The sequence below is a fragment of the Pristiophorus japonicus genome, chromosome 30 (genome assembly GCF_044704955.1).
Source record: "Pristiophorus japonicus isolate sPriJap1 chromosome 30, sPriJap1.hap1, whole genome shotgun sequence".
Taxonomy (NCBI): Eukaryota; Metazoa; Chordata; class Chondrichthyes; family Pristiophoridae; genus Pristiophorus; species Pristiophorus japonicus.
Window position 1 is genome coordinate 4,710,645 of NC_092006.1, and position 13,459 is coordinate 4,724,103.

The window sequence follows — 13,459 nt, forward strand, 5'->3', positions numbered from 1 at the left end:
AGCCAGTCCCACTCCCCCGCCCTTTCCCCCGTACCCTTGCAAATGTTGTTTCCTTCAGGTAATTATCCAACTCCCTTTTGAAAGCCACGTTTGAGTCTGCCTCTATCACCCTCTCAGGCAGTATGTTCCAGACCCTAACCACTCGCTGCTGAAAAATAGTTTTTCCTCATTTCGCCTTTGCTTCTTCTGCCTTAAATCCGTGTCCTCTGCTTCTCCACCCTTCTCCCAACGGGAACAGTTCCTCTCTGTCTGGACCCCTCACGATTTGGCCATCCTGACTTGGGCATAGGTCATTGGGTCACAATCCCGGCACTCCATCCCTAACAGCACTGTTAGGAGCACCTTCACCACAGCGGACTGTCGAACTCGTTTGGCAGAACGTCTCATCGCCAGAGCTGTCACACAAGCACCAAGACGTAGCTTGGTTGGCGGTGAGGAGGGCCTTACCCGTCAGAGCCTTCATGCACAGCCGACGTCCCAGCAACTCGGCACGGTGCCCCCTTCGGGATTGCGCCTTCGCAAGGCAGGTTTGGAAAGAGATGCAGTGGTTGCTGTCGAGGTTCATCCCGAGCAGCTCCGTAACACAGGACCCTGTGCTCTAGGGGCTGTTCCCAGGGACACACACCCAGACATCACCTGCTGCTGGAGGGCCATCAACTCAGTCAAAGACGCTCTTCGGTCTTGCCGAGACTTGCTGGTCTTCCAGAGCAAGGAGATGTCCACGTCTGCGTGTTGCAGACTGGCGCAATCCACGATCCAGGATTACGTGCTGAGGGACGCACTTAAAATTGGTGCAGTCGCCGCGAAGGCACGGTGGGGAAGGGCCACAGTTTAAAACCCTTCTGTCACGGTAAACCCAGGGGCAGGAATCAGTACAAAACTCCCCTCGGGTCGTACTTTTTTAAAATTTCGAAGTATACTTTATTCATATAAAAATCTGTACAGTACATTCAAAAGCAGTTCAGTACATTTAGCTGCGGTCAGCAATCCCATACACTACATTTGGGTGCTGACGGAAGTTCCGTTCGATACATTTCCTTGCTTTTCAGTTCAAGTACAATTCAGTACAATATGGGATACCTTGTAGTACATTCGACAAATTACATTACACGTGTCACTATACATTACACGGAATGGGTGACGGTACATTTACATTTTTTCTTTTCAACGTGCATTACGAAACAGACCTTACATTGTACATGGTACTACATAGGTGTTTACAGATCATGGTGCTCCATGTACACAAAAAAGAAGTTATAAGTACGGCCCGAGGGGAGTTTTGTACTGATTCCTGCCCCCGGGTTTACCGTGTCAGATGGGCTTTAAACTGCGGCCCTTCCCCACCGTGCCTTTGCGGCGACTGCACCAATTTTAAGTGCGTCCCTCAGCACGTAATCCTGGATCGTGGATTGCGCCAGTCTGCAACACGCAGACGTGGACATCTCCTTGCTCTGGAAGACCAGCAAGTCTCGGCAAGACCAAAGAGCGTCTTTGACTGAGTTGATGACCCTCCAGCAGCAGGTGATGTCAGTCTCGGTGTGTGTCCCTGGGAACAGCCCGTAGAGCACAGAGTCCTGTGTTACGGAGCTGCTCGGGATGAACCTCGACAGCAACCACTGCATCTCTTTCCAAACCTGCCTTGCGAAGGGGCAATCCTGAAGGAGTTGGGTGACAGTCTCGGGCTGTACTTGTTAATCTGCTTGTATACATAGAGCACCATGTACTGACAAACACCTGTGTTTGTGCCATGTACAATGCAAGTCTCTGCACTGTTTAGTAACTTGTAAAGAAATGTAAATGTATTCTCACCCCGTTCCGTGCACTGCTTTCAACTGCACAGCGCTACATGTAACATGATTTACGGATTGTACTAAACCGTACCTTGAAATGAAATGCACTCGAGTGCATTGTACGGAACTGCTGTCAGCATCCAAACGAATTGCATGGAATTGCTGGTCACAAGTTGCTGAACTATTTTCCAATGTATTGTGAACATTTTATATGAATAAAGTATATTTTTGGAAAACAAAAACACGGACTGCAGCGGTTCAAGAAGGCGGCTCACCACCACCTTCTCAAGGGGCGATTGGGGATAGGCAATAAATGCCGGCCTGGCCAGCGACGCCCAGATCCTGTGAACGAATCAAACACAATTCTAAACTTTTAACTGCCAAAATTAATAGTCAGAACAGTGTAAAATGTGCACACCCATACCGTAATCTTTCCGCCATGCTCTCCGAACGACAATGCAGCAAAGCTCTTCGCGTCCACTCTGCAACTCGCACTAGCCTGGCCACTGTGACGCACAGACGCTGGCCACATCTCAAGTGCATGAAGGATGGGATTGCTCAGGGCACGGCACCCAAAAGGCTTAGGTCGTAATAGTTTCCACTGCATCTGAAGGGGCTGCAACCGACTGTGTGTGTGTGTGTGTGTGTGTGTGTGTGTGTGTGCACGGAACATTTGTCGCCCTCTCCGACTGTAGAATGTTCTGAGCGAGCACGGGAATAGCTGAGTGTGCCCCCGGCCCCAGGATGTTGCTGGAAGCGTTTCCCCTGATCCTCACACTCCACCACGTGTGTTGGAATTACGGTGAGTGACCCGTGCTTGGGACTAGCCAAAAACGGGAAACAAGGGGACTGTGTTTGCGGAGTTGAAAATGTGACCCAGCTTTTGCCCCGATATTTTCGCCCCCTCTCCCTATCTCTGTAACCTCCTTCAGTCCTGCAACCCTCCCTATCTCTGTAACCTCCTTCAGCCCTGCAACCCTCCCTATCACTGTAACCCCCTCCAGCCCCTCCAACCCTCCCTATCTCTGTAACCCCCTCCAGTCCCTACACCCCTCCCTATCTCTGTAACCCCCTCCAGCCCCTACAACCCTCCCTATCTCTGTAACGCCCTCCAGCCCCTACAACCCTCCCTATCTTTGTAACGCCCTCCAGCCCCTACACCTCTCCCTATCTCTGTAACCCCCTCCAGCCCCTACACCCGTCCCTATCTTTGTAGCCCCCTCCAGCCCCTACAACCCTCCCTATCTCTGTCACCTCCTCTAGCACCTACACCCCTCCCTATCTCTGTAACCCCCTCCAACCCCTGCAACCCTCCCTATCTCTGTAACCCCCTCCAGCCCCTGCAACCCTCCCTATCTCTGTAACCTCCTCCAGCCCTCCAAACCCCCCAAGATCTCTGCGCTCCCCAATTCTCTTGAACAACCCCAATTGTAATGACTCAACCATCGGTGGCCGTGCCTTCAGCTGCCTGGGCCCCAAGCTCTGAAACTCCCTCCCTAAACCTCTCCGCCTCTCTCTCCTCCTTTAAGACGCTCCTTAAAACCGACTTCTTTGTCCCAGCTTTTGATCATTACCTAATATCTCATTTTGTGACTCGATGTCAAATTTCCGTGAAGCGTCTTGGGACATTCAATTACGTTGAAGGCGCTTTATAAAAGATATTTTGTTGTTGATAATGTTGGTTTACTTTCAGGTCCTTCTACAAGGCTAAGCAAAGGCAAAGTAGAGAATGGGTCCAATCTGCCATAACTAAAGGCAATAATGCCGCTGGTCTTAAGTTACAGGCGATGGGTTTGAAAGTGGCCTCTCTCCATCTCTCAAAAATCAACATGAAGAAATTGTATTTATATAGCGCCTTTAATGTAGTGTCCTGGGGCCAATATTTATCCCTCAACCAACATCGCTAAAACAGATGATTTGGGTCATTATCAAATTGCTGTGTGTGGGAGCTTGCTGTGCGCAAATTGGCTGCCGCGTTTCCCACATTACAACAGTGAGCACACTCCAAAAAAAGGGCTTCATTGGCCGTAAAGCGTTTTGAGACGGCCGGTGGTCGTGAAAGGCGCTATATAAATCCAAGTCTTTCTTTCTTTTTAGTAAAACGCTTCACAGGAGAATTATTTTTAAAAATTTGACCCCGAGCCACATGAGGAGATATTAGGGACAGGTGACCAAAAGCTGGGTCAAAGAGATCGGTTTGAAGGAGCGTCTTAAAGAAGGAGAGCGAGGCGGAGAGGTTTAGGGAGGGAGTTCCAGAACTTGGGGCCCAGGCAGCTGAAGGCACGGCCACCGATGGTGGAGCGATGGAAATCAGGGGATGGGCAAGAGGGCAGAATTGGAGGAGTGCAGAGATCTCGGAGGGTCGTGGGGGCTGAAGAAGGTTACAGAGTTAGGGAGGGGTGTATGGGTTAGAGGAGGTTAAGAGATAGGGAGGAGTGTAGGGGCTGGAGAGGGTTACAGAGATCGGGAGGAGTGTAGGGGCTGGAGGGGGGTTACAGAGATAGGGAGGGAAATAGTGGCTGGAGGGGGTTACAGAGATAGGGAACGGTTTAGGGGCTGGTGGAGGTTACAGAGATAGGGAGGGGTGTAGGAGCTGGAGGAGGTTACAGAGATAGGGAGGGGTGTAGGGGCTGGAGGAGGTTACAGAGATTGGGAGGGAAATAGTGGCTGGAGGGGGTTACAGAGATAGGGAACGGTTTAGGGGCTGGTGGAGGTTACAGAGATAGGGAGGGGTGTAGGAGCTGGAGGAGGTTACAGAGATAGGGAGGGGTGTAGGGGCTGAAGGAGGTTACAGAGATTGGGAGGGGTGTAGGGGCTGGAGGAGGTTACAGAGATTGGGAGGGGTGTAGGGGCTGGAGTGATTTACAGAGATAGGAAGGGGTGGAGGGGCTGGAAGGGATTACAGAGATAGGGAGCGGTTTAGGGGCTGGAGGGGGTTACAGAGATAGGGAGGGGTGTATGGGTTAGAGGAGGTTAAGAGATTGGGAGGGGTGTAGGGGCTGGAGGAGGTTACAGAGATTGGGAGGGGTGTAGGGGCTGGAGGAGGTTACAGAGATAGGGAGGGGTGTAGGGGCTGGAGGGGGTTACAGAGATAGGAAGGGGTGTAGGGGCTGGAGGGGATTACAGAAATAGGGAGTGGATTAGGGGCTGGAGGAGGTTACAGAGATAGGGAGGGGTGTAGGGGCTGGAGGAGATTACAGAGATAGGGAGGGGTGTAGGGGCAGGAGGTTACAGAGATAGGGAAGGTGTGTAGGGGCTGGAGGAGGTTACAGAGATAGGAAGGTGTGTAGGGGCTGGAGGGGATTACAGAAATAGGGAGGGGTTTAGGGGCTGGAGGGGGTTACAGAGATAGGGAGGGGTGTAGGAGCTGGAAGAGATTACAGAGATAGGGAGGGGTGTAGGGGCTGGAGGTTACAGAGATAGGAAGGGGTGTAGGGGCTGGAGGAGGTTACAGAGATAGGGAGGGGTGTAGGGGCTGGACGAGGTGACAGAGATAGGGAGGGGTGTAGAACTGGAGGAGGTGACAGAGCTCGGGAGGGGGCGCGGCCATGGGGGGGATTTAAACACAGGATGTGAATTTTGAAATCGGGGCGTTGTTTAACCAGGAGCCAGTGTGGGTCAGCGAGCACAGGGGGCGATGGGTGAGCGGGACTGGCTGCGAGTTGGGACACAGGTCGGGGCTGCAGAAGTGTGGGATGAACTGGCGTTGAAGGCGCGGGGGTTGGAGCGGACAAACCGTCTCTAATGGGACCGCCCCCCCCCTCTGTCCAGTCGCAGGATCTGAACCCTTCACTGTGACGGCGGCAGCCGGGGAGACGGTGGAACTGGAATGCCACCTGGATTACGAAGTGGAAATCGTGGACAGCTACTTCTGGTTCAAGCAACTCGTGGGGGAAGCGCCCAAGTTGGTGCATATACCAGCCTGCCGTGGAACCATCTGCAAGTTTACTTCGAAGAGAGGGCGCAACAAATATATCCTGGTCCTGCAAATCCTGAAAGTGAACACTTCTGACGCCGCGTCCTACTACTGTGCTGATAGCCATGGCTATGCTCCCCTTAGGAACGGTTCCTTGCTGCTGGTTGGAGGTAAGAACAAAGCCCGATTGAATTCATCCCATGCACATGCGATTAAAATTGCATTAGCCAGAATTTAACTGTTTCTTCCATCTCCATCCCCACCCAGACAGTTCCACGCCTAAGACCGATGTGCTGGTGTTTGTGACTCCAGGCGAGCCACCTCTGAGGGAAACCATCCCCTTGGTGTGTCTGGTGACCGGCGTGTCCTCCAGGCAAATTGCCATTTACTGGAACGTGTCGGGACAGTTCGTCGCGGGACGGAGCGAGGTCGGCACCCTGGACCCCGACGGGACCTACAGCATCAGAAGCCACGTGATGGTCGGGGCGGAGATCTGGAGCAACAGAGGGATCTGCACTTGTATCGTCGAGCTGGGGTCGCCGGGCAAGTCTTGGAGCAAGAGCGTGTCCCGTCCCGAAGCGGCAACAGGTGAGTCATAGCAACATCGAAACATAGAAAATAGGGGCAGGAGCCGGCCATTCAGCCCTTCGAGCCTGCACCACCATTCAATATGATCATGGCTGATCATGCAACTTCAGTACCCCTTTCCTGCTTTCTCTCCATACCCCTTGATCCCTTTATCCGTAAGGGCCACATCTAACTCCCTTTTGAATATATCCAACGAACTGGCCTCAACAACTTTCTGTGGTAGAGAATTCCACAGGTTCACAATTCTCTGAGTGAAGAAGTTTCTCCTCATCTCGGTCCTAAATGGCTTACCCCTTATCCTTAGACTGTGACGGGGAGCTCGGTTGCGAACGTGTAACATCAGTTGGACTGGTTCTCTCGCCCCTATTAAAGCAACTCCGCGGGTCAAACACAGAGAGATATCTATCAGGAGAAACAGTGCAGCCAGCCTATTGGGAAATACCTTGAAATAAGCCCACCCGTCACAGGTCTTGTAAATAATTTCTCTGCTCTCGACTGCCCTTCAATTTCTGCCTGTCACCTTCGAATTATAGACTTACACAGCACAGAATCAGGGGTCACCCATTTAAGACAGAGATGAGGAGGAATTTCTGCTCTCAGAAGGTTATAAATCTGTGGAATTCACTGCCTCGGAGAGCTGTGGAAGAACATAATAACATAAGAAATAGGAGCAGGAGTCGGCCATTCGGTCCCTCGAGCCTGCTCCGCCATTTAATACGATCATGGCTGATCCGATCATGGACTCAGGTCCACTTCCCTGCCCGCCCCCTTAATCCCTTATCGATTAAGAAACTGTCTATCTCCGTCTTAAATATATTCAATGTCCCGGCTCTCTGAGGCAGCGAATTCCACAGATTTACAACCCTCTGAGAGAAGAAATTTCTCCTCATCTCAGTTTTAAATGGATGGCCCCTCATTCTAAGATTATGCCCCCTAGTTCTAGTCTCCCCCATCAGTGGGGATCATTGAATAAATTTAAGACAGAGAGAGACAGTTTCTTAGCCGATAAGGGACTAAGGGGGCGGGCAGGGAAGTGGAGCTGAGTCCATGATCGGATCAGCCATGATCGTATTAAATGGTGGAGCAGGCTCGAGGGGCCGAATGGCCGACTCCTGCTCCTATTTCTTATGTTCTCATGTATATTCTATATCGGGAGAAACAATGCAGTCTGTCTGTTAAAAAATATGTTGAAATAAGCTATGGTCACCCTCCAAACCAGGCCTTTTAAATATTTTCTCTGCTCTTGACTGCCCTTCGATTTCGGCGTGTCATCTTAGAATTATCGAATACAGCACAGGAGTCGGCCATTCGGCCCCTCGAGCCTGCTCCATCATTCAATAAGATCACGGCTGATCTTCGACCTCAACTCCACAATCCTGCACTGTCCCCACTTGGTTCCCCTCGAGTCCAAAAATCTATTGCTCCCTGTCTCAACGACTGAGCCTCCATAGCCCTCTGGGGCAGAGAATTCCAAAGATTCACCACCCTCTGAGTGAAGGAATTCCTCCTCATCTCAGTCCTAAATGGCCGACCCCTTATCCTGAGACTGTGTGACCCCTGGTTCTAGACTCCCCTCCCTGCATCTACCCTGTCAAGCCCTGTCAGAATGTTGTATGTTTCAATGAGATCACCTCTCATTCTTCCAAGCTAGGAGTTTACAACATAGAAACATAGAAATTTACAGCGCAGAAGGAGGCCATTTCAGCCCATCGTATCCACACCGGCCGACAAAGAGCCACACGGCCCTCGGTCAGCAGCCCTGAAGGTTACATATAAACCTACGAACGATGAACAATGACGGAAAGGCAAAGAGCACCCAGCCCAACCAGTCCGCCCCACACAACTGCGACACCCCTTACACCGAAACATTCTACACTCCACCCCAACCATTGTCCAATTAGCCCCATTCCCCCAACCTATTCCCCACAGTCCTGCAAAGTGTCACTCTCCAAGTATTTATCAAATTCCCTTTTGAAAGTTATTAATGAATCTGCTTCTACTGCCCGGCAGCGCGTCTTGGAATAATTTTAAGATTAAAATCTATTTTAATTTTAATTTTGACTTGTGGATATCTGCAAATCAGACATATTACCCTCGGGTTGTGACGCTTCAGCGAAATCGGGTTATCGCTCCAGTTTAAGGATAAGGGGTAAGCCATTTAGGACCAAGATGAGGAGAAACTTCTTCACCCAGAGAGTGGTGAACCTGTGGAATTCTCTACCACAGGAAGTTGTTGAGGCCAGTTCGTTGGATATATTCAAAAGGGCGTTAGATGTGGCCCTTACGGCTAAAGGGATCAAGGGTTATGCAGAGAAAGCAGGAATGGGGTACTGAAGTTGCGTGATCAGCCATGATCATATTGAATGGTGGTGCAGGCTCGAAGGGCTGAATGGCCTACTCCTGCACCTATTTTCTATGTTTCTATGTTTACAGCTCATAAAAAATAAGGGTGGATGTACATAAATCTTTGAAGGTGACAGAACAAATTGAAATGGTTGTTAATAATACATACAGAATCCTTGGGTTTATTAATAGACTACAGAAGCAAGGAAGTTATGCCAGACGTATATAAAGACAACAGTTGGGTCACCGCTGGAGTACTGTGTCCAATTCTGGGCACTGCGCTCTAGGAACGATGTCAAGGCCGTGGAGAGGGCGTGGAGGAGATTTACGGGAATGGTCCTGCACTGGTACGCTCACGGCCTTCCGCGAGAGGTGGGCACCGGAGGGACTGGAGTGCATCATCACCCCCCCGCCCCCGGCAGACAAATTTTCATTTGAATTCAGTTGATGGCCAAAACCGAATTTGTTTTCTTGTCGATTTTAGTGCCCCCTCTAATAAGGGGGCATTTGATTTTCGATTGACGGTTTCAACTAAAATAGTTGCAGACCTGTTGATTGCGTCCTTAAAAAAGAGGGCACTTGATTTGAAAGTTTTACGCAAAATAGTTGAGGGACTTCAGTGAGGTGGAGAGACTTGAGAAACTGGAATTGTTCTCCTCAGGAGAAACTTCTTTACCCAGAGAGCGGTGAGAATGTGGAACTCGCTGCCACAGGGAGGGGTTGAGGCTAATAGTATCGATGTATTTAAGGGGAGGCTGGATAAACACATGAGGGAGAAGGGAATAGAGGGATATGCTGATAGATTTAGATGAGGAAAGACGGCAGGAGGCTCGAGTGGGGCATAAACATCGGCACGGACTGGTTGGGCCCAATGGCCTGTTTCTGTTCCATATTGAGTAGACTGGGTCTTTACTCGTTGGAGTTCAGAAGGATGAGGGGTGATCTTATAGAAACATTTAAAATAATGAAAGGGAAAGACAAGATAGAGGCAGAGAGGTTGTTTCCACTGGTCGGGGAGACTAGAACTAGGGGGCACAGCCTCAAAATACGGGGGAGCCAATTTAAAACCGAGTTGAGAAGGAATTTCTTCTCCCAGAGGGTTGTGAATCTGTGGAATTCTCTGCCCAAGGAAGCAGTTGAGGCTAGTTCATTGAATGTATACATACAGAATCCTTGGGTTTATTAATAGACTACAGAAGGAAGGAAGTTATGCCAGACGTATATGAAGACAACAGTTGAGTGAGAATGGTCTGCTCCTGCACCTATTTTCTATGTTTCTATATAATCCTGTGTAATAGTGCAACTTATTCCATTGGCGAGCATTCACTCGTCCAATATTGGTCGCGTTGGTTGGTTTGTGGTTTCAAGTCACAGATAGATAGATTTTTAACCAATAAGGGAATTAAGGGTTACGGGGAGCGGGCGGGTAAGTGGAGCTGAGTCCACGGCCAGATCAGCCATGATCTTGTTGAATGGCGGAACAGGCTCGAGGGGCTAGATGGCCTACTCCTGTTCCTAATTCTTATGTTCTTATGTTCTTATGTTCTTAGATCCGATGTAATCCTGTGTAATAGTGCAACTTATTCCGTGCTTGCTATTGAGGGAGTGCAGCGAAGGTTCATCAGTATGATTCCCGGGACGGCAGGACTGACATATGAGGAGAGACTGGATCGACTGGGCTTATATTCCCTGGAATTTAGAAGAATGAGAGGGGATCTCATAGAAACATATCAAATTCTGACGGGACTGGACAGGTTAGATGCAGGAAGAATGTTCCCGATGTTGAGGGAAGTCCAGAACCAGGGGTTACAGTCTAAGGATAAGGGGTAAGCCATTTAGGACCGAGATGAGGAGAAACTTCTTCACTCAGAGAATAGTGAACCTGTGGAATTCTCTACCACAAAGAGTTGTTGAGGCCAGTTCGTTAGATATGTTCAAAAGGGAGTTAGATGTGGCCCTCATGGCTAAAGGGATCAAGGAGTATGGAGAGAAAGCAGGAAAGGGGTACTGAGGGAATGATCAGCCATGATCTTATTGAATGGTGGTGCAGGCTCGAAGGGCTGAATGACCTGCTCCTGCACCTATTTTCTATGTTTCTATATAATCCTGTGTAATAGTGCAACTTATTCCATTGGCGAGCATTCACTCGTCCAATATTGGTCGCGTTGGCTGGTTTGTGGTTTCACAGCCCGCGTTGGATGCGCCTAAATTGTAACTGGGTCGCGTTTCTCACAAGTGAGTCGCAGAAAGAGTGGCTTGACCCAGCAACATTTTCTAAGTGTCCTGTCTTTGCAGACTGGTGTACACCGATCCTTCCGTTTGCAATTCGTGTCTCGGCGATCTTGGTTCTAGTACTGATCCTTATTATTCTGTGTCATCATAACTGCGGCAGACGAGGTGAGTGTTTATATCCGTCAAATATATCTTTTATAAATGCTTGTTCAACGTGAGTCCCTTCTCGTATCTTTCGATACTAATTTACAGTGAACTGTTTCAGAAGGACGAGACAAGAGGCCCCGCCAGGAAAGGTGAGTAATTGAACTATTTGCAAAGTTGATCAATGAGAGTCTCGCTGGGTTTAACACCGCGTCAGAACCAGTTTAACCCCAACTCTGATTCCAGTGCCAGATATTATTTGTGTTTTCCACGTTCTTTTTGAGTATGGTTCCAAGACCATTCCACAACTCTGTTCTCGGTATTTACGGCACGTGGCCACGGATTCACAGGAGGTAGAAAAGTAAAATACTGCGGATGCGAGCAATGTGACAGATACAGAGTTACAGACAGAGAGAGAGAGACAGACAGAGTCAGACAGACAGAGACAGCGACACAGAGAGAGAGGCAGAGAGATAGAGAGACAGACAGAGAGAGACAGGGACAGGCAGAGACAGCGACACAGAGAGAGAGAGAGACAGCGACAGAGAGAGAGAGAGAGGCAGAGATTGAGAGCGAGAGAGAGAGACAGAGACAGCGACGGAACAAGTTAGAGATGTAACCGGGTTTAAGCTCCACTTTCTCTGTACTTGCTGGAAACATTTTTCCTACATTAAAACAATGACTACACTTCAAAAAAGTATGCCATTGGCTGTAAAGTGCTTTGGGAGCCCAGTGGTCGCTACAGAAACGCCAGTCTGTCTTTGTTTCATTTCTGTTTTATCTCTAACGTTCTCTCGAAGGGTAACAGACCTGAAAGGTTAACTCAGTTTCTCTCCACAAATGCTGCCTGACCCGCTGAGCATCACAAGAAGTAATGTTTGTCTCCTGTTTCTGTTCCCACACGGTTTCAGCTCCAGAGGGACAGTGAACAGAGCAGGAGGAGGTGAACCACACTTGGATGAGTTGGATTGAAATGTTGGCGCAAATAGAACGTCAAATGCAGGATATTTCAAAATTCAATTGGGTCATTGCCCGCCTTCAAAATATTCTCCTGTCTGCCGGACATCCAGAAAGGCTAATTACTGCTTAGTCATGCCAATTAATAATGTATCAGATTGTTAAATAATGTATCGGGTGGACAGCAGACACCGGGGGCAGATCGTCCGTGCCCATCTATTGGTGTATTGGACCATTGGTGTATTGAACCATTGGTTTATTGCACCATTGGTTTATTGGACCATTGGTGTATTGCACCATTGGTGTATTGGGGGAACATTGGTGTATTAATGGACCATTGGTTTATTGGGGGTCATAGGCTTAATGATGGACTATTGGCGCTCAGTGCCTCTATAATTTATTATAAATGAGCCGGACTTGACAATAATTAAATTCAAATTCTTAACTATTTATACACAGTTGACACCCATCAAATGGAGGCAAGGCAGACACATCAGGGTACAAGACATGTAAGTAAATTCATTGACCCTGTTGCAATAATATACAGGAACTTGCCGATTTTCTGGGTATCGCATGCAAATAATTGGCTTGTCTCTTTCAAAGAGCTGGCACGGGCACGATGGGCCGAATGGCCTATGCCTGTGCTGTATCATGCTACGATTCCTTGAAACGCGATTGCGGGACGGGATAGTTTGAGCTGCCTTTCGAATAACTTGGAACTTGTCGATATTTAACGTGTGTTCCTGTCTCAGGGCGCCCCGCAAGACCAGACTTTCTACGCCTCTCTGCAATTCAAAGCCGCGGAAAAGTCATCAAGAAAGAAGGCGGGTCGCTGATGAGAACCCCGGAGGGGTTTCTAGCCGGTGGACGAGGGAGGAGACGGAACTCGCAAAGAAGAATGCCCAGCCCGGCGGAGATAAGACTGAAGCCACAGAGACTCCAATCAAACATCCGGGGGCTGGGCTTTGCACTTCACATCGCTGGCCTAGTGCCCATATATCACCCAAAATGCCCTGCTATCGCCCATTTCACTTCGCTGACCTATCGGCGAGTGGAAAATCGCGATACAAAAAATGGGCGATGTTCCAGCGATCAGTAAGGCTGACACATCGACCATCGCTGGAACATCGTTCATTTTTTGGGCGATAGTCTAGCCTACCTCCCTGTGTTTGGAAGGGTTTGCAAACACTCTTTCTGTTGAATGTAAAAGACCCGTGCTTTGAGTATTGTAAAGATGTCCCACTGTATTAGTGAGACCACCATTTAGACCAGGGTCTTCTCAGTTTCCTGATTCTCTGAATCTTTTTCTGCTGACCCTGTAATTCCGGTCAGTAACAAGATTGGGGTTTTTTTTGTCGCAAATGCTTGAATATAAATAAAATAAATGATCCTTTGACTGTAATGATGCACAGGAGGTTCCTATTGTTCAATGCTTCACTTACAATTAAATGTCATCTGGATAAAACTTCGCTGGCTCTGAGCTGCCAAT

At 49.1% G+C, this 13,459-nt stretch overlaps 1 protein-coding gene across 1 annotated transcript; it reads left to right on the forward strand.

The window, feature by feature from the left end:
- Positions 1 to 2,495: 2,495 nt before the first annotated feature.
- On the forward strand, positions 2,496 to 13,198 carry LOC139240243 (uncharacterized). Its single transcript, XM_070868726.1, has 7 exons — positions 2,496 to 2,592; positions 5,562 to 5,876; positions 5,974 to 6,294; positions 10,933 to 11,034; positions 11,135 to 11,165; positions 12,430 to 12,479; positions 12,723 to 13,198. Exons 1-6 carry the CDS (start codon positions 2,535 to 2,537, stop codon positions 12,431 to 12,433), a joined length of 831 nt encoding a protein of 276 aa, XP_070724827.1. The 5' UTR covers positions 2,496 to 2,534; the 3' UTR covers positions 12,434 to 12,479; positions 12,723 to 13,198.
- The last annotated feature ends 261 nt before the right edge of the window (positions 13,199 to 13,459 follow it).

Bases quoted from the DNA above. Each gene is read 5' to 3' on its own strand.
- LOC139240243 (XM_070868726.1), top strand. From the start codon at position 2,535: ATGTTGCTGGAAGCGTTTCCCCTGATCCTCACACTCCACCACGTGTGT. The intron at 2,593-5,561 runs GTGAGTGACCCG...CCCTCTGTCCAG, and splicing joins CCACGTGTGTTGGAATTACG to TCGCAGGATCTGAACCCTTC. The intron at 6,295-10,932 runs GTGAGTCATAGC...CTGTCTTTGCAG, and splicing joins CCGTCCCGAAGCGGCAACAG to ACTGGTGTACACCGATCCTT.